This window comes from Gopherus evgoodei, chromosome 13, assembly GCF_007399415.2.
Source record: "Gopherus evgoodei ecotype Sinaloan lineage chromosome 13, rGopEvg1_v1.p, whole genome shotgun sequence".
Lineage (NCBI taxonomy): Eukaryota > Metazoa > Chordata > Testudines > Testudinidae > Gopherus > Gopherus evgoodei.
In genome coordinates, this window is record NC_044334.1 from 8,859,697 (window position 1) to 8,884,800 (window position 25,104).

Below are 25,104 nucleotides of genomic sequence, written 5' to 3' on the forward strand. Positions count from 1 at the left end.
TCAGCCTCACAGTGCCCTGGCCCAGCCCCAGCGGGAGGGAAGGTAAGGACCTCCGGCTGCGGGGCTACCTGCTCAGCACCGACGAACCCAGCCAGCCGCTCATCTCCTCACACACTCCGGGAGCCCCTCTCACCGCCACTGCAGCTGGGGCTCGGCTCCAGGGGACCCCGTTTCCCTCCCTCCCCAGCTCCTCACACACTCTGGGCAGGGCCCCTCAGAGGATTCAGGAGGCCTGGTGCAAAGCAATTTCAGGGGCCCCTTCCAGAAAAAAGAGTTGCAATACTATAGTAACATGTATTTGGAAATGTAAAAAGTAACTAGTGAAATACATTCAAAAATTAATTTGTAATAATTTGAAAATACACCAAATACATGATTTAAAAACATTAACTGCTTTAATGGTACCTATACAATTGCAATTACATAATGGGCTGTTGCTGGGTGATAGTGATGGTTGGTGTCAATGGGCTGTCGCTGCCTGGGGGTGGTGCTGCTGTTGCCCAGGGCTGAGTGGGGAGCTGGGCTCTGAGTTGGGGGGTGCCTGGCTCACAGGGGCTGGGCTCAGAACTGTGGGTCAGGGCTGTGGGGGGTGCCCAGCTCAGAGGAGCTAGGCTCAGAGCTGGGAATCAGGGGGGTGGTCAAGGGGTGCCCAGTTCAGAGGGGCTGGGCTTGGAGCTGGGGGTCAGGGCTGTGGGAGGGTGCCCAGCTCAGAGGGGCTGGGCTCAGAGCTGGGGGTCAGGGCTGTGGGGGATGGGGTTGGAGGGTGCCCAGCTCAGAGGGGCTGGGCTCAGAGCTGGGGTCTGGGGGGGATGGGGTCGAGGGGTGTCCAGCTCAGAGGGGCTAGGCTCAGAGCTGGGGGTCAGGGCTGTGGGGGATGGGGTTGGAGGGTGCCCGGCTCAGAGGGGCTGGGCTCAGAGCTCGGGTCTGGGGAGGATGGAGTCGAGGGGTGTCCAGCTCAGACGGGCTGGGCTCAAAGCTGGGGGTCAGGGCTGTGGGGGATGGGATTGGGGGGTGCCCAGCTCAGAGTGGCTAGGCTTGGAACTGGGGGTCAGGGCTGGGTGGGGAGGATGGGTTTGGGGGGGTGCCCACCTCAGAGGGGTAGGGCTTGGAGCTGGGTGGGGAGGATGAGTTTGGGGGGTGCCCACCTCAGAGGGGTAGGGCTTGGAGCTGGGGGTCAGCGCTGGGTGGGGAGGATGAGTTTGGGGGGGTGCCCACCTCAGAGGGGTAGGGCTTGGAGCTGGGTGGGGAGGAGGAGTTTGGGGGGGTGCCCACCTCAGAGGGGTAGGGCTTGGAGCTGGGGGTCAGGGCTGGGTGGGGAGGATGAGTTTGGGGGGGTGCCCACCTCAGAAGGGTAGGGCTTGGAGCTGGGGGTCAGGGCTGGGTGGGGAGGATGAGTTTGGGGGGGTGCCCACCTCAGAAGGGTAGGGCTTGGAGCTGGGGGTCAGGGCTGGGGGGGATGGGTTCGGGGGGTGCCTGGCTCCGGCCCAGCCCCTCACCATGCCACTTACCCCATCTCCCCGACAATGCTGCAGAGGTGTGGTGTCTCCAGCGGGGCCTGAGTTCCCGCTGCCCAGCTGCAGTTCGCGCCCTGCCCGCTTACCAGCTGAGACACCGGGGGATGGGGGAAGACGGAGGTGGGGGGAGCCTCCGACATACCCTGCAGGGCCCGGAGCCTGGGGAAAATTGCTCCACTTGCCCCCCCTCCGCCCGGGTGGCCCTGGGACTCTGGGAGCCCCTCTCGTCGCCACTGCCACAGCCTGCGCTCGGCTGTGTGAAGAGCCAGGGATGGAGGGGGAGCCAAGCCCGGGCTGAGTGGTGGTGAGGGGCTCCCGGAATGTGTGAGGAGCCGGGGACGGAGGGGGAGCCAAGCCCGGGCTGCAGTGGTGGTGAGAGGGGCCCCCGGAATGTGTGAGGAGCCGTGGACAGAGGGGGAGCCAAGCCCGGGCTGAGTGGTGATGAGGGGCTCCCGGAATGTGTGAGGAGCCGTGGACAGAGGGGGAGCCAAGCCCGGGCTGAGTGGTGGTGAGGGGCTCCCGGAATGTGTGAGGAGCCAGGGACGGAGGGGGAGCCAAGCCCGGGCTGAGTGGTGGTGAGAGGGGCTCCCGGAGTGTGAGAGGAGCCGGGGACGGAGGGGGAGCCAAGCCCGGGCTGAGTGGTGGTGAGAGGGGCTCCCGGAATGTGTGAGGAGCTGGGGATGGAGGGGGAGCCAAGCCCGGGCTGAGTGATGAGAGGGGCTCCCGGAGTGTGTGAGGAGCCGTGGACGGAGGGGGAGCCAAGCCCGGGCTGAGTGGTGGTGAGGGGCTCCCGGAGTGTGTGAGGAGCCAGGGACAGAAGGGGAGCCAAGCCCGGGCTGAGTGGTGGTGAGGGGCTCCCGGAATGTGTGAGGAGCCGTGGACAGAGGGGGAGCCAAGCCCGGGCTGAGTGGTGGTGAGAGGGGCTCCCGGAATGTGTGAGGAGCCAGGGACAGAAGGGGAGCCAAGCCCGGGCTGAGTGGTGGTGAGGGGCTCCCGGAATGTGTGAGGAGCCGTGGACGGAGGGGGAGCCAAGCCCGGGCTGAGTGGTGATGAGAGGGGCTCCCGGAATGTGTGAGGAGCTGGGGATGGAGGGGGAGCCAAGCCCGGGCTGAGTGGTGATGAGGGGCTCCCGGAATGTGTGAGGAGCCGGGGACGGAGGGGGAGCCAAGCCCGGGCTGAGTGGTGGTGAGAGGGGCTCCCGGAATGTGTGAGGAGCCGGGGACGGAGGGGGAGCCAAGCCCGGGCTGAGTGGTGGTGAGGGGCTCCCGGAATGTGTGAGGAGCTGTGGACGGAGGGGGAGCCAAGCCCGGGCTGCAGTGGTGGTGAGAGGGGCCCCCGGAATGTGTGAGGAGCCGGGGACGGAGGGGGAGCCAAGCCCGGGCTGAGTGGTGGTGAGGGGCTCCCGGAATGTGTGAGGAGCCGGGGACGGAGGGGGAGCCAAGCCCGGGCTGCAGTGGTGGTGAGAGGGGCCCCCGGAATGTGTGAGGAGCCGGGGACAGAGGGGGAGCCAAGCCCGGGCTGAGTGGTGGTGAGGGGCTCCCGGAGTGTGTGAGGAGCCGGGGACGGAGGGGGAGCCAAGCCCGGGCTGAGTGGTGGTGAGGGGCTCCCGGAATGTGTGAGGAGCCGGGGACAGAGGGAGGAGGGGTCCTGCTACCGCTGCCACTCCCGGTGGCGCTGCGTTTCCGAGTGGGCTGTGCAGGGCGCTGCCAGGCTGGGCAGTGGGTGCGGATCCTGGCTCGGGCGAGTGGCTGCGCCAGGGCTGGCTCCCGGCAATGATGCCCCAAGCAAAAAAATAAAAAATAAAAATAAAAAAAGGGGAGGCAGAGTGCTGCCCCTTGGAAAGTGGCGCCCCAAGCACATGCTTGGAGGGTTGGGCCTAGAGCTAGCCCTGTGTGAAGCTCAGCCAGATCAGAACGTCAGCCTGTCACGCCCGTGGGGCACTAGTGAATATGACGACATGAGGCGTGAAGCAGCGAAGAATCAGACATAGTGACGAGAGAACTTCGAAAGGGTTGGAACCGCAGTTCAGAGAATACCCAATTGCTTTTCAAACCTTCCTCTGATCCGCTAGAAGCTCTGTAGTCTGCCACAGGGCCTCCAACATGCTGTCTCAGGAGACTTCTGGGGCTGGTAAAGCCAGATTAGCTGGAAGCATGGGTTCTCAGGACTGGTAAAGTAAAATGTCTCTAAGTATCAACCGCTTCTGAACTTGCAATGAATTCTGCATGGACTTGATGACCTTTCGAGGTCCCTTCCAGTTCTAGGAGATAGGTATATCTCCATATATTCTGTGGTACTCACTGCAGAGGGGCAAGATCTAAAGGGTTTATATCAAGATCTGGGGACGGATACGGTGCTCCTCCCTCTGGGGCGAGGGAGCCCCCTGAAAAGCAAAAGACGTTCTCTTGACCCAATTTACACAGCTGCTAGATGAATCAGGCAAGTTCAGAGAAGCAGTTCAGGTATTTAAATGCCGCACCATCAAATCAATACAGGAGATTTAGACTTGGACATCAATGCAAGCGTAAATAACGAGGCCCTACAAGCAAGTGCTTCTATGCCTGCAGGATAAAGCCAGAAAAATGCCCTTGTCTAGCTAAATCCCCAATGCACGTACTCATTCATCCAAAAGATCACACTAGAGGAACTGCTGCCAATGCATCTGCATGGACAGGAAGCAGCAGGGGAGGGAGTTAGATGGCAGGAAATTGGGGGCGGGATCTTTCAGACCTCATTGCGGGTTAGCGAGAGCAGCCTGTATGGGTTTAAACTTAGTGTCATTCATTAATAATAACTACTGCTAATAATCTGTTGCATTCATTTCAAGGAGGCTGCTGCAGAAGTGGAACCCGCTGCTCACGAGTGCAAAGCACTCTCTGCGTGCTGTCCTCAGGAACACCAAGAGGCAGTTTTGTTGCTGGCAGCAAACACAAGCTACTTGCTGAGTAACTGCTACTGGGTAGCCACACGCGTCTGCGAGAGCCCCACTTGTGGCCATGGAGGCAACGCACCTGAAGGCATGGAGGACCTCTCAGGAGGTGGCAACTGCACCACTTTATTTGGCTTTTCAACAGGGCTGCCCAGAGGATTCAGGGGGCCTGGGGTCTTCGGTGGCAGGGAGCCCCCGCTTCGGTGGTGGGGGGTCCTTCCGCTCCGGGACTCGTCACCGAAGTGCCCCGAAGACTTGCAGCGGGGACCCCCCGCCACCGAATTACCACCTAGGACCTAGCACTTCAGCGGCAGGTCCTGCTTTGGCGGTAATTCAGTGGCGGGGTGTCCTTCCGCTCTGGTGTTGAAGACGCTCCGGGGGTTTGGGCCCCGCAAAAGTTTTCCAGGGCCCCTGGAGCGAGCGAAGGACCCCGCTCCAGGGGCCCCGAAAAAACTCTCGTGCGGGCCCCTGCAGGGTCCAGGACTGGGGCAAATTGCACCTCTTGCCGCCCCCGCGGCCCTGCTTTTCAAAAGAGCTTGGTTTAAACACAAATCCTGAAATAAAATTGAAATGCAAACACAGCAGCTACTGTTCTTCCTCCTGCTCCTTTGATGGCCTCTTGGGTTTGCAGGAAGCGTTCTCATGGCTAAAAGGAATCTCCCAACCTCCATGGACCCATGTCTCCAGAATGTGATGGGTCTGGTTTACACCCACCAGAAGGCTCAGCTCAGACTGCAACCCTCCCTCTAACTCAGCTCCTCCTCCCTCACTGCTCTGGTCCCACCCCCTCGACACAAGCAGTGTCAAATATTACACATGCCTAGCCCCTCTCCTGGTACTGCGGCAGGGAAGCCAGATTTCCCCACTACCCTCGGGCAGGTGGTTAAGGAAGGGAGCAGAGCTGCACGAGGATCATCCTGAACACAGCACATGGCAAAGACCAGGCTGACAGGGAAGGAGCGCACAACACAACGACATCCCTGGGTTGCATTAAATGCTGCCCTGAACTCCGTGACCCTTTCTGAGTCACTGACGCGGTTTGCCAGTGAACTCTGGAGCTTGGGTTCGGCTCGGACAAAGAGCCACAAGATTAGCAAGACTCCTCGAGCTTTGAAGGACCTGATGGTGTCCTGAGGAGAGGTGTCTGGGTGGGGTGGGCTAGGGCTTCTCATGTGGTCAGAACAAGCACATTCCCTTCCTATTAACCATTTCAGCAATGAGGCACAACCGGTTTTAGGAAAAAAACTTAGGCTTTTTTCAACCCTTTTTACTGCACTTTCCTGACGTCCAGCAAATGGGGCACAGACCTGCCTCCCTCTCTCTCCCTCGCAACGGGCTGAATTACACGTGATGACAGCCCAGGAAATGCAGATGCCAATGTGCCAGCAAGCATGTAAAAAGCCGGGGCGAGGTGTCCCTTGCAGCTTCACACCCACTTGGGGTGGAAGGGGTTCAGGCAGCCACCAATTTTACCTCCCTGCCATGACTTCCCAGTGCTCCCCTGGAGGGCCTGCCTCTGCGCTATCCCACCGAACCCGTGCCACAGTGTCCGAGTGCTGCCAGGATCCTGGGAGCATGCAGTGAACTAGATGAAGCCGTGCGCTCCCCCTTTGCTGCTCGGCCGCCAGGCGGGGGTGTGTGTGTGTGTGTGTGTGTGCTTGTTTGGGGAGCTATCATGGGAAGGCCAATGAAAAGAGGGGCCTTGTGTTTTTAACACCAGCCCACCACAGCTAGGCGTGCTCCCGGAGCTGGGTCAGTAACAGATCGGCACTGCTAGCCGGCTCTGGCTGCCTCAGCATCTCCTCACCAACTTCCTTCCCCTGCCCTGATGATACACGAAGGGGCTTCCCTGTAGGGCTACCCAGCAGCGCTTCACTCTCCACCCAGAGTCACAGCAGCTTTTGGCAGCCCACGGCCCCTTGTACTGAGAAATCACCTGTCCACTCCTCCCTCCAGAAGGGCCCATGGACACTCCTCACTGCCTGGGATGGTGCAGGCAGGAATTCTCTAACACAGCCAGGAGAAGGCCTCTCTGCCCTGGTCACACAACCTTAATTAACCTTCAGACCGATGGATTCCTTCCCATGTTTGTGGGCGTTGGGAAACAGGCTTCTGTGCAGCAGATGGAATCCAGGATGCAGAGCAGAAGGCGCACTAGCTGCCACTACATCCAAGTGCCCATCTTCCACACTGAGGTCAACGATTAATGAGTGATCCAGAAGATGGGTCACTGCGCAGGCTAACAGCCCCACCCTGCCAGACGGGTTCATGCCCTGAACACGTCCGTGACCACAACAGCAGCAAATTGGCTCCCGTTCCTGCAAAGACTCCAGCTTCTCAGCTCAAGGCCTCACTGATAACCCTGCCAGCCAGTGTGCGGAGAGCTACAGCGTCCATGCCCTGCTGCAGCTCCCCCACCCCACCACTGGTTCCCCTCTGCTCAGGCCTGGTCTACACTTAGAACTTAGGCTGACCTAGCTACAGAGGACAGGGCTGTGAGAAATTTCACAGCTACAGCGATGCAGGTAGGTTGCCCTAACTCCCACCACAGAGACAGCTAGGTCAACGAAAACATTCATTCGTCATCCTGGCGAGCGCATCTCCGAGAGGTCGATTACCCAGCTGAGCTGAACCCTTTCATCGATGTAGGAAGCACCAACGCAACAGTGGCACAGCTGCAGACCCACAACTGTATCGCAATAGCTGCTGTAGTGTAGACATCCCCCGCAGCATGCAAGCAAAGTGGGATGAAATTTACAGGCCAACTCCATCCCCTAGCCTGCTCACAAGAAGGGAGCCAGCAGGCAGAGTCGAGATGGATGTGACATTACCATCCTTCCCCTCTGAACTGACACATACTAGGTGGGAACAAGACAGGAAGGATGGTCTAGTGGCTAGAGCACTAGCCTAGGAGATCTGAGTTCAAATCCCTGCATTGCTACAGGCTTCCTGTGAGAGCCTGGGCAACTCACTTAGCTGCTCTGGGTCTCAGTTCTTCATATAGAAAAATGGGTATAATAGCACTTTGCAGCATCACAGGGGGTGTGGTGAGGTGCCCAGAGACAGTGGCCATGGAGGTACCTTGGATAGATCAGCTCCTTCGGCCTTGACAATAGCCACACACGGAGTTCCTGTCCACGGCATCACAAAGCTGCGTTCCTGAGGGAAAGCTTGTTATCCTCTTATCTTGTGTTTGCACTTATTGCAACCAGAGTGCTGTAATTCTGTATGGCAATTGCAGCTCTTCCACATAGTATCAGATTGGGATAGCGCAGACGATATGATCGCTGAGCGCCAACGAGCAAAACCACACGGTGGGACGGGAGCAAAACGGCAACGAAACACACCCACCGAAATGCACGCGCATGCGGATGCAGCCCAAAGTGAGTCCATGTCCTTTGCATCGCTGTGAAATAGGACGTGCATTTGAGTAATTTGATCCTTCAACAGAACAGAGAAACCCAACCTGCTGGAGCTTAAACAAGCACACACAAAATTCCACTCTGGCAGCGGGTTTGTGGGGTACGTACACTGAAAAAAGGCTGTGTCCAGGTCTCCTTCCCTCCCGATGAAAACTGGAACTTTTTTTTTTTTTAAAAGTTTGCCCCACCGAAAACTTTTAAGCAAGTCTGATGCAACGTCAGCCACAGCATTAACCTAGCATCATCTCACAGGAAAATGTGTGCTTCGCCCCACTAAAAACTTAAATAAAATAGCCAATGGCGCCCCCTAGTGTCTGGGCTACCCAAATGGCAGGATTGCCCTAAGATGGATCAGAACAGCATAGGTGGACAGATGACCACAAGAACCAATACATCTTACTGTGGTTATTACGATGATGCCCCATCTCAACTATAAAACAACATCAACGTCAACATCTTTCGCACAAGGCCACTGAGGAAAAATGCTACTGATTTAGCTTGTAATACTTCCCCCAGCCAGGAGGCCTGCTGGCTAAATGTCTCTTCAATAAGAGATCTGCTAGGAATGCATGATTTGAAGTTATTTATTCCCCATGCTGTGAATCCGCTGCAGCAAAAGGAATGTCAGGATCCGTCAGCAGAGTCCCAGAGTGCAGCGAGATACCCACTGACTAGCCTGCGAAGGAACCTTGGGGTACGGCCATACTGACAGATGCCACGTTTCCCACCAAAGCAGTAAGCATCCTGCTGAAACCCAGCAAGCCCTGGCTGGAACAGAGCACCGAGGAACCTGGAGAGGTTGAGCCCATGCACTGCAGCATAGTGCAGATGCAAACAGGAAGTGCCAGATAAGTACTTGGAGCACTCCAAGAACGTGGACACCTCCCAGTAGCACCGTGGAACCCGGGTCCCAGGGTTCTAGGCACTGCACAAATGCAGAAAAGACAATCCTTATCCAGAAGCCAAATCGAAAACCACAATGTAAAACAAAAGCAAAGCAAACAAAAAAGACTTGGAGAGGAAAATAAAGAGATCTGTGCTGTTGGCGCTCTCCATGGCAAAACTACAAAAGGAAGGATGGGCCGAAGAGCTCTCAGCAGGAAAACACCTGGAGTCAGCGAGTCACAGCTCCTAGCCCAAGGCACAACTAGTCCTAGAAGTATATTTTCTAGCACTGGGTGACATCCAGTTTTCAGGGACAGTGTTCCACAGTCTCTTCGCCAGGAAATGTTTCCCCGATATCCAGCCCATCTGCTTTATCTAATCCCAGTGCCCTCTGGGGGGAAGCGGCAAGTGGTGCTAGGGGTTAGCGTGCGGCCTCTCTCATCGTAGGGTGGACGATCCCGATGGGCAGTGTGTTTCCAAAGGTGGGCAGGAGCAAAATTAACTCCTGGCAGCTCAAGCATCCATCTATCCAGGGTACATTTCTGTATAACTGAGCCCCTCCCAGTGTGACATACGTATCTTCAAAACACCCCCGAGTGGCACAGCAGGGCTCTTGTCCCATTACAGAGAAGGGCCATGAAGCACAGGGAGGCTACGTGATGTGCCCATGGTCCCACGGGAAGTTTGTGGCAGAGCAGGGACTTGCAGGTCTCTCGGGACCGAGGCTAGTCCTCTAACCCCTGGACCCATCCTTCTCTAGCATCGACACTGGCGCTTATCATTCCCTTCAATCCCTCCTGTTTATTGAAATCAGCTTTGCATGCAAGAGGAGCACGGCTCTCCAAGCCCCGGGGTGCGGGCTGACATTCCCCGGAGCCCTTCCCGCCCTGCGCTGCCGCCTGGGCTGCACAGTAACTATAAACAGCTGCTCACCTTTGTCCTCATTTCCCAGAGGACTCTGATTAGCTCTAGACAAGCACGGAGCTGGCAGCCTTTCCTAGAAGCTGTGTGCACCTCCGGTTAACTCTCCTTCCAGGCAGGGACAGCTCACACCCACCCACTGGCATCGCCAGCCAAAGCTCCCCCGTGCCCCCCCAGCAGCTCTCTTATCTTTACAATAAAACACACCCAAATTACACCCCGCCCCCAGCAGCCAGGCGGGAATCGGCCCTGCCAACTCCTTTGGGCTCTAATGTCATGAGGATTTTGTGGGCTGCTAGCTCTGGCCCCTGTGGAGCTTTCGCTGCTTGCCAGCCCCTCTCTTTCCCTCCTCTCGAAGTCCCAGCTCCCAGGCAGCACTCGCTTTTCCCCGAGCAGTGAGGGGCTCCTCACTGCACCCCTCGCTGCCATACATGCTCCCAGCCAGCCATGGGGAGGGAAAGGTGCAGCTCCTCCCACTCCTCTGTTTACTTCCTCCCAGAGCCAGCAGCTGCTGGGATCTGGCGGGAGACCGCAGGAGGAGGGGTGGGGAGCAGGCTTTGTGCGTTCAGCTTTCCCCCCCACCCTGGCCCCAGAGAACAAGGAGGGACTTCAGTCCCCTCAAGGGGTGAGCGTCCCCCTTGGGGAGCTCGGCACCTCAGCGAAGTCCTTTCCGTCGGTCCAGTCAGGGAGGTTTCCCTGCCCTCGGAAAGCTCCAGCCAGATTCACAGGCACCATGCGAGAGCCAGGCCCAGCTCGCAGGCAGCAGCCCCTGCTTGGAAGGATGGCAACCTCTCCCCACCGGCTCCCTGAAGCACTTACTTCCAGCTCCATCCCGGACCCTGCCTCGTGCGAGCTGCTGCTCCCGTACAGCCCCATGGCCAGCTCCCGGCGCTTCTCGCTCCCCCTCACAGCCCTGCCAGCTGGGCGGGGTGCGTCTACATTCTCCGGCTCGGGAGGCTTCCTGACGATTTGCATAGTTAAGCCGTAAACTAACCACAACATTCCTCTTACGATTTTGCAATCGGCTGGAATAACGTGGTCGCGCTAAGTCGGGCCGATGAATCATGATCTATAAACCACAGCGCTCGTCACCGGGGCTCAGGGCTGGCTGCAGCCAGCGTGATTAATCTCGGGGGATGCCAGGGTTAACTTACAGCCTGTTGCTATTTATTTTCCAAGCTTTCGAGCCTCCGGAGAGTTCCAGTTCCTGCCTTCCCCTTCCCTCCCCTCCGCCCGGCGGGGCCAAGATACTCGAGGCCATGGCACTGTGTCAAGAGGATCAAGACAATTCCTTTGCCATGGACAGGAACCTCACAGGCTAGAGGGGATTGTGTATGTAACCCTGGAAGCGTGGCCTACTGCACCTTGCGTCCAGGAGATGCTCGATTCTCCAACAACCCCACTCAGCCCCCTAACCCAGCTCAATGGAGTCATTAAAACCCCCAGCAAAGAACAGTGCACGGCTCCGCTCCCGACCCTGTCCACTGACTCAGTCTTCATCGTTTGAATTATCGAGGCACCTAGGGCCCCAGCTGTGCTAGGGGCTGTACAAACACAGAACAAGAAGATGGTCCCTGTCACAGAGAGGCTGTTCCTTCAGTCAAGCTCTGTCACGTGAGAGCCTTCTCCTCTGCAGCTCCCGCTGCCTGGAATGCTCTCCTCGGTGCCTCTGTTGGTTTACCTAGGACGCCCCCTGCCCATCCTTCCCCTCGAGATCCCCTCTCCAGGAGCACAAGAGCCTTCTCTACCATGCCAGCCTCTGCAAGTTTCACCCTGTCTCGCCAATGCTCCCACCTCAAGCCCTGCTGCTCTCCCCAATGCACACCTCTCTCCCTCCACAACTATGTCACGCTGCAGAGTACCTAAAGCTGCACACTCTACAGCGCTGGAACTCGAGGGAAAAAGGGTGAAACCTCTGATCCCTTCCCCCCATTGTGGTTAGACAATCGCAGGGGGGCCCAGGTGTGAATTAACGACCATTTATAAGGCCTCACTGTTCTGAGATACGCCCCCCCTCGACATAGCCTCCCTTGTAGAGTGGGCCACACAGAGTTGGGTTTTTTTAATCCCCACTGATTTTTGCTGGTCAGGCTTGCAGCAGGGTTCACTCATCTGCTCACAGGGCCAAATTCTTCTCCAGGAAACCTTTCACATGGCCACTAGCACTGCTGGTACATCACAGCACCCCAGCTTCAGAGCTGCAGGTGTCCTGCAAGACCCTCCGTGCACCTACCGCAAGGCTATTCAGGCTCCCAGGCGGCTGTGGCAGACCTAAAGCGAGATGTTCCCCACAAAAAACAAAGGAGGATTCATTTGCACGAGCCACGAACAATGTACTTGCGGCAATATGACCCCCCGAAGAAGGCTGCGCCTGCCCCAAAGAACCCTCGATTCCAGGGTTTGCTTTGCTGACGCACAGGTCAGCGTTTCCGAGGACAGGACTTTGCAGCATGAGGTCCTAGCAGGTTAGCGAGAGATAAAAGGTACATTTGGGTGTGGAATGAGGAAGGTGTTTCACAATCAGTTAAGAGGCAAAATGAATGTGCCTGCGCGCACACATGCGCGTGTGTGCCCCCCAATGCCACGAGCAGGCTAAGCGCTTACCCTCAGAGATGCTTCCCCCTTAGTTTCACTGTGCGACTTCCACCGTCTCTTAACTCTCAATATACAGTACCAGTGAGTTTGCACACGAATCACTAGACTGACTCCCAGCACTGCTCAGAACACACAGCTCCCCCACTTCCATCCGTTCTGGGCACAGCTGGTTGGAAAAACACGGTGGGGGAAGAGAACTCTCAAATACCTGTAAGAAACTTTAACTTTCTTTTGTTCCTCAAGCATCCCCCCACATCAGCACCGCCCAGCTCTAATCCCCACCCATAGCTCCAGCAGTTCCTTGGATCAGTCCCCGTTCTCCTCCTCCTGTGGCTCTCCAAGGAAGACTTGCCACCCCATCTCAGTTGCTGTCCTGACCTCGCCGTGGCACAGACCAAGCCTGCAGGGCGTGAGACAGCACAATTAAGCTAAACCCCTGCACCTCTCTGCGTCCCAGATAACACTCAATGGATCTGAGGGTCTGGAGCTTGAATGCATCCTGGGGAGACCAGGCATGACCCCCCGCCCACAATTTGGCAAAGAACAAGATATTGCACCTCCTCACAACAGCTCTCGCCCTGAAGAGAAGCCGTGAGCCATGTGAGCTCATTTCATCACCTCTCCGACTCATCCCTCGACACCTCAAGCAGCACAGTTCTAGGATATGTTTCTAGTATTAATAGAGCATGGCTTTTACAAACATTGCCTTGGGTTAAATGTCTGTGCTCTCCACAACGCTGCTCGGACACTAGTGAAACCTCCTTCCTCCCTGAGACAATATCACCTTCCAACCAACTCTGTTCTGAGAGCGACTTCTGAAAGCATCCCAAAGCTCAGACAAACCCTCTGACAACCCAGTGCACTTTTCTCCCCTGCTTTTTACAGCTCTGTCTGGGGAGTGTTTTCTCCCCCCTCACAGCACTGGAGACTGGATTTTCCTTTGGGAGACTTCAGAAGAATGGCTCCGATTTTGTTTCCCATTTGCATTTGGCTGGCCAACAGGCTTGCTCTGGGGCCATCGCATGTGACCAGAGTGACATAAATTTAAAAAGAGTTCAGAGACAAGCTTAAGGCAAAGGGTTAAAGGGACCTGGGCACGGAAGCACCAGGAGGCCTGTGGTTGTCTTTTCTGCATGAGCTTGAGCTGCCTGTGTGGGGGGACAGCACCAGCCTTACTAAGGAACCCACTCTATGGGCCACATTATGTATGGTCCTGCTTGGGTACAGAGAATCCCAACCCCCCACGGAACCCACACAGGAGGCAGCCATAGACTCCAACCCGAGACGACTGCTACTGACTTCAGTGGGTCCTTTGCCCTGGCTGGTCCCTTTGCAGCATCAGGCCCATAACATGGCTGAAGGCACTGGAGCTGCCAGCTGGTGCTGCCTCGTAGGAGTGACTGTAGGGTTATGGTGTCTGCCCTCTCCCCCTGCACCCATGAGTGCTGCCAGGAGAGCCCTGGCTGCACCTTCGAAATGGTGCAGCAAGTCCTGTCGCTCCTTGTGCTCACTCACTCTGCTACTCAGCCGTGCATCTCCTTCCTGTCCCCACCTGGATCTGCCACAGACAAGGCATCGTTCACTCTCCAGTCAGTGGCTTGGCACAACCTGCTCCATAGGCAAACAGCATGTGCATCTTGTACCTTTAATGGGACAACCACATACTGTCTCTTGCAGTTAACATGAGCAGGAGTAACTTGTGTGCATGGAAAGGAGAAGATGAACCTACCACCGCAGATGCAAGAACCTCTGTCAGGCCCCTCTTCTAACCACTAGCAAACTGCCAGCACCCCACGACGTCTCCCCTAAAGCATCCTTGGATTGTGCTGGTTGACATTACAGCAGAGATGGGGCAGAGACACTTATGACAGCGGCTTGATGCCAGGCAGCCGCTGCAAACAGCATCAGTCAGACCACAACCCACAGGCAGCCTCCGCAGACAGGATGGATAGAGCACAGGGTGGATGGCTGGGGCTTAGTATTGTTTTTAAGAGTATATATGTATCACATGACCACCACCCATGCCCCAAAGTCTTCGCTGTAATTGTCTGGAATGCCCCAATCCCCACAGGCTGCAGAGCCTCGCATCTCTTTACCATACTTGGCACCCTCCGCTCATGGGAAAAACCTCAAATCAAAGCATGCTATCACCGACCCAACATGCAGAGAATGAGGAATAGCTGTTGGGTGCTTGGCTTTGATAACTGCTGTCCTGAGCCTCCATCAGAGAGAGCAACCGTGGAAACAGAATGACATCAAAGAGCTGGATTGTAGATTCCATAAGGAAAACAAGTGCATAAAAATATGCATGGTCAAGGACTGGCCTAATTCTGCTGAGAAGTCCTAGCAAATAAGAATAAGCCATGGAACGTGATCCTTTGCTAGTATGCAATGGAACTGTAGAGAACTACATTTTTATATGGCAGCTAATTGTCACAAGACATGGAAAAGGCCCATAGCAGTCAATAGAGTGTAACGACTTTCCTATAGGTACTTTGAACTGTCCTACAGAATTTGATAGAAGATCTTGCTACAGGATGGTTAAAAAATCCCCAACAAACTCTTCAGAAAGGAGATGATTCTCCGTGGATCAGTTTTGTCTCACAGTTACCTTGTGCCCCCTTTGTATCCACCTGTGGACTCGTCTTATAATTGCATTACAAGCTCTGCCGGACTGAGCCTGTCTTTTTCTACGTCTTTGTACAGTACCTAGCACACTGGAGCCCTGGTCTCTGACCAGGGTCCCTTGGTGTTACCACAATACAAAAAATAACAGTAGAGTCTGTAAGGTTTAGAGTGATTTCTACAGAACCTTGTCAATTTGATCCCTCTTAAGTTCTCCCAGGCTTTTCCATAAGAGGGTTGGTTTCTCTTGCTGCTGATTTTGTTTAAAGTGAATCGATTGCCTGTGAAGTCCCAAGAGACTGGAAGCAGGATAGGGATTACCATATTTGTACATGGGGATGGAGGGCAGCCCACACTCACTGACCCAGTCAGGATATGGATTTTTCTCCTCTTCTGTGGTTTGCCTTCTCACCCACTAACTGTCTTCTGATGTGTCTTCTGCCTGCAGCCTCAGAAGCTGCCTGTGCCACTCCCCTCTAGGAATTCTGTAAACAGATCACTAGTGAAAGATGCCAGATTGACAGCGCTGGGGGCAGAAGTCCTGTATTCACCCACAGTGCAGGCATGCCTAGTACAAACAAACCACCAATGTTCTTGCAGAAAATCCCTCTCTAGGATTTCCATTAAGGCCTGCTTTGGAAAGCAGACGAACAGTGACATGAAATGCTGGAATATTTCCCTTGTTCCAGAGCTGTTTACAATCCCAAATCTGTCAAAAACAACACACCTAAGAAAACAACTTTCCCCTTTAGGTACCCAGCAAAGACTGGAGCGTGGTGTTCTGTGTCTCCCCTACAAAAGGAAAGATAACCACAATGCTAAAATCCAGAACTCCCTGTTGGATTTTATAGTCAACAGGACTACTTGCGTGGGTACAGGTTTGCACCCTTAAAGAACATGTCAACTGCTGCAGAAATACTGGAGCCTGAACTCACGCGTGAACAGGGAAAGAAAGAGTTTTTCATTTTATAGGCGCTGATTCCGTGGATGCTCCCACAGAAAAAAAATTAGAGTGTGCTTAGCATCCACTGGAGCCAGCTCCCTCCACTTCCCCCGTGCTGGCAGCCCCACTGATCAACTCCTCCCCTCCCTCCCAGGCCACTCGTCCGCTGTGGGTCAGCTGTTCTGTGGCATGCAGGAGGCGCTGGGAGGAAGAGGGAGAAGCAGAGATGGGGCGCTCGGGGGAGGGGGCGGAACTGGGCAGGAAGAGGTGGGGTGAGGGTGGAGTGGGGGCAGGAAGATGCAGGGCAGAGGTGGGGGGTTGGGGAAAGGGGTCAGGTGGGGGCAGAGCAGGGACAGGAAGAGGTGGAGTCGGGTGGCCTTGGGGGAAGGGGTTGGGTGGGAGTAGGGTGTGGGGCGGAGCAGGGGGGTTGAGCACCCCCAGGCCCTGGAGGAAGCCGGACCCTGTGTTTCATTTCACTTGTAAGAGGTTTTCCACCACATATGTAATTAAGGCACACCAAGTGCCCGACTGTCTTGGCTGGATGTTCTTCAGCAGGGTTGGTAGCGTTGCTGTAGCTGTGTTAGTCCCAGGATACGAGAGAGACTAGGTGGGTGAGGTCATATCTTTTATTGGACAACTTCTATGGGCAGAAGGTACAAGCTTTCGAGTGACACAGCGCTCTGCTTCAGGTGTGGGGAAGGAAGCGGTGTCTGACCTAACTACAAGCTGGGACAGATTGTGAAGCAGAAGGGCTCTTTCGATACTTGTCCTCAGGGGAAGCCTGCACACCTTCAAACAGCAAGCCTGGGAACTTAAATTCAGAACTCTGCCAGAAACCAAAAGCCAGAGACTTCACAGGGACACTGGTTTTATGGCTCATTAAAACAACCTGTAACACACCACACTGCCTGTTACCCTTAATTACCCACTTCAAACCCTTTATGCTTAACAATCTAACCCCCAATTGCCCAATTCATTTCAAGCCACCGCTTCCCACCTTGACCCCTTCTGCCTAAAAATCTGCCCCAACTTGTACGGAGCTCAGACACGGCTCCCTTCCCCAGGCCTGAAGACAAGCTCTGTGTCGCTCGAAAGCTTGTACCTTCCACCAACAGAAGTCAGTCCAAGAACAGATATGATCTGATTCAACAGCACTTTGCATCAAGGCTTTCAAAGGATGAAGAACTGTGAGTTCTCCAGGCTTCCCTGTCTGCCTTCAGGAGCATGGTGCCCTGAGACACGCAGTCACATTGATGTAAGTCCCCAGTGTCGACCAGTCCCCCAGACCCCTCATGAGACTCCTCAACATCCTCCTGCTGCTTTTGCGCTGCCAGCTCCTTGCTAGGCAGTAAATAGACACCCCTCCCCCCGCCCCCGGAACACATACTAGCCCTTCCACAGTGGCACAGTCTGACTTGAGTTTTCTCCCAAATATGGCCATATCTTTCTTATTTAATTGCCAAACAATGCGGCTGGGTTAATGGGAATGTGTTTAGGGCATTCTTTTTATTGTGTTTGGAAAACGTCGGATGGGTTATTGAAATGGAGGAGAAACTGTAGCACAACAAGACGGAGGAGGGTTAGGGAGAGGCGCGCAGGGAGGGGGATGAAGACATTTCCATGAGCGTGCTCGAAGGACATTGGGGGAGGCACGAGCCCAGAGTGGCAGGAAACCAGAGCGGATGCACTAAAAGCCAAGTAGCACATTCAGGATTCCCGTAAGGGCTTGATGTAAAGTAATATTGGATTTTGAATGTTCTCCTTCAAGCAGATTCCTCGTGGCATGCACCGTCCACTTCATACCCACTCATGCCTCATTTCTAAAGCCTGCTTGAACAGCAGAGTATGTCTCCACATTTCAGTTACCACCACCTACCTGCTGAACCCACGGGACGCCCCCCATCACTGGAATATCTGGGGCCCTTTCAAGCTTTACCCCTGTGAGCTGGGGAAGTGCTATTATCCCCATTTCACAGACATGGAGGCACAGTGACTCCCCCCACAGGAAGTCTGTGGCAAAGCAGGAAATTGAACCCTGGTGCCCAGGTCCCCAGCCAGCACCCAAACTTTAGCACCAACCATCCTTCCTTCCTGCATGATTCTTTGTTTCAAGTCAGACTGCAGCTGAAAAATGCCAGATTTACAAGCCTTAGCTCACTAAGAGAACAGGTCAGCAACAGTGCAGGCTTCTCCCACACCGCCCCAGAGCACACCTCCATCCTGACCTGCAGAAACCATCTCCAGAGGTCACAGAGTAGATCAGTCTCCATGGCCAGTTCGAACCTTTGCGAAGAAAACAGATTTTACTTTTAAACTGATTTCTGGATCTTCACCTATAAATGGTGAGATTATTTTTCCCTGGGGTGTTATATTTGGGGGAAAAAAAAGAAAAGAAAAGAATTCTGATTATCCATAAAAATGGGATATCTATTTGCCAAAGCATGAGGTTTTCCCTGGGACGAGAGAGGAGGGGGGAATCCTTGCAATGTGCCTCAATATAAGGATGAGCCTACTCTGAGTTGAAGAAAATGCGTAGGTGGTGGATCCCCCAGAAATAGATACAATTTCCTATCAGAAGTGGTGGCTTTTAAAAGCTTTGAGTCATCCTGTGCCATCAGTTTCCAAGTAAAAATTCCCAGTGGGGATTTTGGCTTAAAAACAAAATGGCCCCATCTGGCCCTTTGCCTCGAGCAGAAGCATGTTGCTCTCCATGAGGAGTAACTTTGACAAAAGACGGTTACTCACCTTTGTAACTGTTGTTCTTCGAGATGTGTTGCTCATATCCATTCCAGTTAGGTGTACGCGCCGCGCGTGCACATTCGTCGGAAAACTTTTACCCTAGCAACTCAGTGGGCCGGCAGGTCGCCCCCTAGAGTAGCGCCACCATGGCGCTCCATATATACTCCTGCCGGCCCACCCGCTCCTCAGTTCCTTCTTGCCGGCCACTCCGACAGTGGGGAAGGAGGGCGGGTGCGGAATGGATATGAGCAACACATCTCGAAGAACAACAGTTACAAAGGTGAGTAACCGTCTTTTCTTCTTCGAGTGATTGCTCATATCCATTCCAGTTAGGTGAATCCCAAGCCTTACAAAGGCGGTGGGGTCGGAGTGAAATGTGGCAGAATAAAACTGCTGAGCCAGAGGCTACAGCCTCTCTTGACTGCTGAACCAGGGCATACTGCGAAGCAAATGTATGGACCGAGGACCAATGGAGCTTCGCGACAGATCTCGTGGGTAGAAACACGAGCCAGCAAGGCGGCAGATGAAGCCTGAGCCCCGGTAGAATGCACAGTGATGTGGCTTGGGGAAATATGAGCCAAATCATAACAAGTGGGGATGTCCGCCATCACCCAAGAGGAGATCCTCTGAGAGGAAAACAAGCAAGCCCTCCCTCTGGCCAGCTACCGGGCAGAGCTGGGGCACCTGAGGAAATGATTCTGTCAATATAATGCGAGCACTCCACAGATGTCCAAGGAGTGCAACGGTTATGCCCATTGCGTTGAACTGTGGGTAACATGAAAGGCCAAAACACCTTAGGGAGGAAAGCCGGGTGCGGTCATAACTGCACCTTGTCTTTGTGGAACCTAGTGTACGGCGGAACCCCCGCAAGAGCTCTGATCTCAGAGACCCGTCTGGCCAAGACTAGGTTGAGGTCCCAGGTCGGGGCTGGGCGGCGCACCCGAGGGTGCAAGCGCTCCAAGCCCTTGAGGGACCTCGAACCCATAGAGCGTGAGAACACTGAACGTCCATCTCAGCCTGCTGGAAGGTAGAGATGGCTGCCGAGAGTATCCTCAGCGATGATACCGCCAGGTCCTGCCGCTGAAGGCCAGAGGCAGGCCAAATAGAGGGGATCGAGACCTCAGCAGGAGCAAGATCGAGCGTATTGCAGCTGTAAAAGAAACGCTTCCACCTGGCCCGGTACGTTGACCAGGTGGAAGGCTGCCTGTCCCCCCGACTCAGGTACGCAGCAGCCACTGTGAGGCGAAGAGGCTGCAGGTCCGAGTGACGAAGCCTGTCGTTGCCCTGAGTGATGAGGTCTGGGCTGACAGGCCGAGCAACGTGGTATGTCAGTGCTGCCTGGACCACTCTGGAGTGATCATGATGATGCGCGCTCTGCCCCTGCGGAGTTTGAGCAGGACCTAATGAACCAGTGGGAACAGTGGGAGGGCATAATGCAGTTGGCCTTTCCACGACATCAGGAATGCGTCCAAGAGCGATTCCGAGGAGAGACCTTGGAAGGAGCAGAACACCTGGCATTTCCTGCTCTCGCAGTGAGCGAACAGGTCTGTGTGAGGAAACATCTCCACTTCCGGAAAGCGGGACGCCTCACATGGGGCAGAGTGATCACTCGTAAGACAGGAAAGACCTGCTGAGTCGAAGAGGTAAGACGTTCCGAACGCCTGGGAGAAAGGACGTCGCCAGCTCCATCGAGTGGGCCATGCAAAAGACCCGGAAATGGATGGCCTCCTGACAAAAAATGGGGGGAGGACTATGTCCCCCCTGAATACTTATGAAGCACCTGGCCATCGTGTTGGCTGTAAACACCGAGATACAACGGCCTCGCAGCTGCCGCTGGAACCCCTGGCATGCCAGGCGGACTACTCTCATTTTTGGAGCATTAATGAGGAATGCCAGCTCCCTAGAAGACCAAAGGCCTTAAGCTCGGAGGTGACCATGAGCACTCGAGCAGAGAGATGATGCATCCGCCGTCAGGGGCAGTGAGGGCTGGGGCGGATGAAACCGCATCCCTGTCCACACCAAGGAGGAAGTTAGCCACCACTCTAGGGAGCCTAAGGCGTTCGAGGGAACGGTAACTACCATGACCATTGGCTCCCGTCCAAGCGGTACGCCGAGGTGGGCCGGACTTGGAGAGGACGGAGGCGGAGCTTGGCGTGTTTGGTTACAAACTTGTGGGCAACCATGGACCCAGGAGACTGAGACAAGAACGAGCTGAGGTCGTTGGGAAAGCCTTCAGACCTCAGATGATTGTTGCTATCGCCTAAAACCGCAGTTGTGATAAGCAGGCTCCGGCTAGGTAGGAGACCAGGATAGCCCCTAGGAAGCCCAACCTCTGCGTGGGAACCAGAGTGGATTGCTCTATAGTAAACCGCAGGCCTTGACCTGTGAATAAGACCACGGCGATGTCCACGGGCTGAGTGGTTTGTGTCTCAGAGTCTCCTCGGATAAGCGAATCGTCCAGATACGGAAAAACGCATATCCGACATCAGCGACGGTAGGCGGCGACTATGGCCGTAAACCGGGAGTATTCACCGTTGGCTATAAAGCGGAGGCATCTCCCATGCGGAGGGAAGATGGCATTGCGAAAGCACGCGTCCTTCATATCCAGGGCGGCATAGTAGCCCCCAGGAGGCAAGGATGGAATAATGGTTCCCAGGGATACCATGCAGAACTCCAACCTTATCCTAACCCGGCTGAGTCCATGCAGGACCAGGGAGGTCTGAGACCTGTGTTCGAGTGGGGGACTAGGGCATAACGGGAGAAAACCCCTTGCCCCTTTCGCCCGCTGAAGGGGGACATGGCTGGAGCAAATTAAAGGTGGTACCTATGCTCCATCGTGCGCAGGACCCAGCGATCTGAAAGTAACTGGGGCTATGCCAGGAGAAAGCGGGATCGAGATCCCGTCCTGCGACTGGTACACCGCCCTCAGGCGAACCTTGGAAGGTCCGTCTTTGGTCCCAGCGGTAATTGCGAAGGACCTTGACTTTGGCTCTTTAGGGGTCCTGACGTTTGTCTGCGACCACCTTGGCCTTGCCGTTTGCCAGAGTTCTGCCTCTGGCTAGGCACAGAGTATGGCGGCTGGGGCCATAAAGGCTTGCGTTTGGTCGCTGGCGTATACATGCTGAGACGCATTAGGACCCTATTGTCCATCAGGCTTCGCAGTCTGGGGCTGTCTCTGCCGCGAAGATGCCTTTACCAACAAAGGGTAAATCCTGAATGGCATACTGCAGCTCCAGCCGGAGGTTTTAAAACCTGAAGCCATGAAATGCACTTCATGGCGACACCCAAGGCCAGAGTGCTGGCCGCAGAGTCTGCTGCGTCCAACGAGGCCTGGAGGGACGCTCTGGGAACCTTCTTTCCCTCGTCCTCCAAGACGGTAGCGAACTCCAGGTGGGAGTTTTGAGGGAGAAACTCCTTCACCCAGGTGCTATAATTATCGCAGCTAAGCAAGGCTTGTTGCTTTGCTACCCAGAGCTGCAGGGCCCCTGCATAGTACACCTGGCGGCCAAGCCTGTGCATTCGCCAAGCCTCTTTCTGCTTCAGGGCTGGCGCCCGCTGGCCATCATATCAGGATCATGGTCCTGAGCATAAAATCTGCGCATATGGGATGACACGGATGCGCGTCCGGACGGCCATGGAGGTACTAAAAGAAGGCACAGGCAGAGTCTCTGACTCACTCGGACCTTGCCCAACTCGTAGAAGGGCTACAGGAGTCAAGGTACCTGCCCCGGTGCCAGAGGTCGGAACGGTGCCGATAGCGGGTCGGCGAACGGGATACCGACCGGTGCAGCGAGTGTGACCAGTACCGAGGAAAACAGCATCGGGACTGCCAGTGGCGTCCGGCGTGCCGACAGGACGTGGAGTGTCTGCGGGACCGTGATCATGAACGGTGCCGCTCTGCTGTGCTGACAGGGGACAGTCCCCTGAAGAGACTGTATTACCCGTACCGGCGGTGCCCGGGTCAGGCAGCACTGACTCTGTCATGGCACCGAGAGCCCTCGCCGTTGGTAACATCTCCGGCATGAAGGGAACAGCAGGCTCAACCACAGTGCGTACTGGGGAGCTGTCAGGCACCGGATTCGACGGCCCTCGCGGGACCGGGATCCACGGTACCGAGGTCATCAGAGCTCCGGTAGGTGCTGGTGCCGGGCGAACCGAGTTAGATAAGCTGTCTGGCTGCGGTGCCGTCCGCACTGAAGCAGCGGGAGTAATACGCTCAACCACGGCGCGTGCCGGGGAGCCGTCGGGTACCGGATTCGATAGCCCTTGTGGGACTGGAATCGACGGTGCCAACGTTGTCGGTGCCGGGCAAGCCGACTTAGACTAGCCCTCTGGCTGCGGTGCCGTTGGCATGGAAGCAGCCGGAGCAGGAGCTCAACCACGGCGCGCGCCGGGGAGCCGTCAGGCACCGGATTCTACGGCCCTTGCGGGACCGGGATCGACGGTGCCGACGTCATCGGTGCCACAGCAGGTGACGGTGTCGGGCGATCCGACGTAGACGAGCTCTCTGGCTGCGGTGCCGTTGGCACGGAAGCAGCAGGAGCAATACGCTCAACCACGGCGCGTGCCGGGGAGCCGTCAGGCACCGGATTCTACGGCCCGTGTGGGACCGGGATCGACGGTGCCGACGCCATCGGTGCCGCAGCAGGTGTCGGTGTCGGGCGATCCGACGTAGACGAGCCCTCTGGCTGCGGTGCCGCTGGCACGGAAGCAGCAGGAGCAATACGCTCAACCACGGCGCGTGCCGGGGAGCCGTCAGGCACCGGATTCTACGGCCCTTGTGGGACCGGGATCGACGGTGCCGACGCCATCGGTGCCGCAGCAGGTGTCGGTGCCGGGCGATCCGACGTAGACGAGCCCTCTGGCTGCGGTGCCGCTGGCACGGAAGCAGCAGGAGCAATACGCTCAACCACGGCGCGTGCCGGGGAGCCGTCAGGCACTGGATTCTACGGCCCTTGTGGGACCGGGATCGACGGTGTCGACGTCATCGGTGCCGTAGCAGGTGTCGGCGCCGGGCGATCCGACTTGGATGAGCTCTCTGGCTGCGGTGCCGCTGGCACGGAAGCAGCAGGAGCAATACGCTCAACCACGGCGCGTGCCGGGGAGCCGTCAGGCACCGGATTCTACGGCCCTTGCGGGACCGGGATCGACGGTGCCGACGTCATCGGTGCCACAGCAGGTGACGGTGTCGGGCGATCCGACGTAGACGAGCTCTCTGGCTGCGGTGCCGTTGGCACGGAAGCAGCAGGAGCAATACGCTCAACCACGGCGCGTGCCGGGGAGCCGTCAGGCACCGGATTCTACGGCCCGTGTGGGACCGGGATCGACGGTGCCGACGCCATCGGTGCCGCAGCAGGTGTCGGTGTCGGGCGATCCGACGTAGACGAGCCCTCTGGCTGCGGTGCCGCTGGCACGGAAGCAGCAGGAGCAATACGCTCAACCACGGCGCGTGCCGGGGAGCCGTCAGGCACCGGATTCTACGGCCCTTGTGGGACCGGGATCGACGGTGCCGACGCCATCGGTGCCGCAGCAGGTGTCGGTGCCGGGCGATCCGACGTAGACGAGCCCTCTGGCTGCGGTGCCGCTGGCACGGAAGCAGCAGGAGCAATACGCTCAACCACGGCGCGTGCCGGGGAGCCGTCAGGCACTGGATTCTACGGCCCTTGTGGGACCGGGATCGACGGTGTCGACGTCATCGGTGCCGTAGCAGGTGTCGGCGCCGGGCGATCCGACTTGGATGAGCTCTCTGGCTGCGGTGCCGCTGGCACGGAAGCAGCAGGAGCAATACGCTCAACCACGGCGCGTGCCGGGGAGCCGTCAGGCACCGGATTCTACGGCCCTCGTGGGACCGGGATCGACGGTGGCGACGTCGTCGGTGCCGGGCGAGCCATCCTAGACGACCTCTCTAGCTGCGGTGCAGTTGGCACAGAAGCAGCAGGAGCAGTAAGCTCTACCACGGCGCGAGCCGGGGAGCTGCCAGGCACCGGATTTCGTGGTCCTGGGGGACTGGAATCGACGGAGCCGAAGTCATCAGTGCCTCTGCAGGTGCCGGTGCCAGGTAACGCAACTTAGGCGAGCTCTCTGGCTGCGATGCAGGTGGCACGGAAGCAGCGGGAGCAGGGGGCTCAACCACGGCGCGTGCCGGGGAGCCGCCAGGCACCAGCAGGAATCGTAGACTCTCTCGACCTCGGAAGAAGGGAGCGGTGCCGAGTCGACATCGGTGCCGGCGACGGTCGGTGCCGAAAGGCCTTGGTAGTACCGGCGGGGTCCGGTGCCGAGGCGCTTCTGCCCGCCGCTTGAATATCGCTCGGCGCCCAAGGTGGAGGGGTAAGTGAAAGTCCCGCACCTTTTTGTTCTCGGCTTAAAAGCCTTGCAAATGGGGCACTTATCTGCCCTGAGGCACTTCAAACAGGAGTCATGTAGATCTCTCTTCGGCCGCGGCTTCTGGCAGGCCGGGCCCCTTTTAAAACCCGGTGAGCCATGCATGGGCTCCGGCACTGGGCTCATGGAAGGGGCTACTTCCTGAACCCC

General features: G+C 56.5%; 1 protein-coding gene across 20 annotated transcripts in view; it reads right to left on the reverse strand.

Annotated features, from left to right (window-relative positions):
• The window catches only part of NCOR2 (nuclear receptor corepressor 2), a 402,926-nt gene that overhangs the window by 102,098 nt on the left and 275,724 nt on the right, over positions 1 to 25,104 (reverse strand). For 2 of the 20 annotated variants that reach the window (XM_030583506.1, XM_030583505.1), the window contains exon 1: positions 10,491 to 10,736. The exons of 17 other annotated variants lie outside the window; for them this stretch is intronic. In XM_030583506.1, the coding sequence (XP_030439366.1) occupies positions 10,491 to 10,673 (183 nt within the window). In that variant the 5' untranslated portion in view covers positions 10,674 to 10,736. Of the gene's footprint in view, positions 1 to 9,683; positions 9,711 to 10,490; positions 10,737 to 25,104 lie in introns of those variants that run through there. One more of the 20 variants, XM_030583508.1, reaches the window with a different exon arrangement.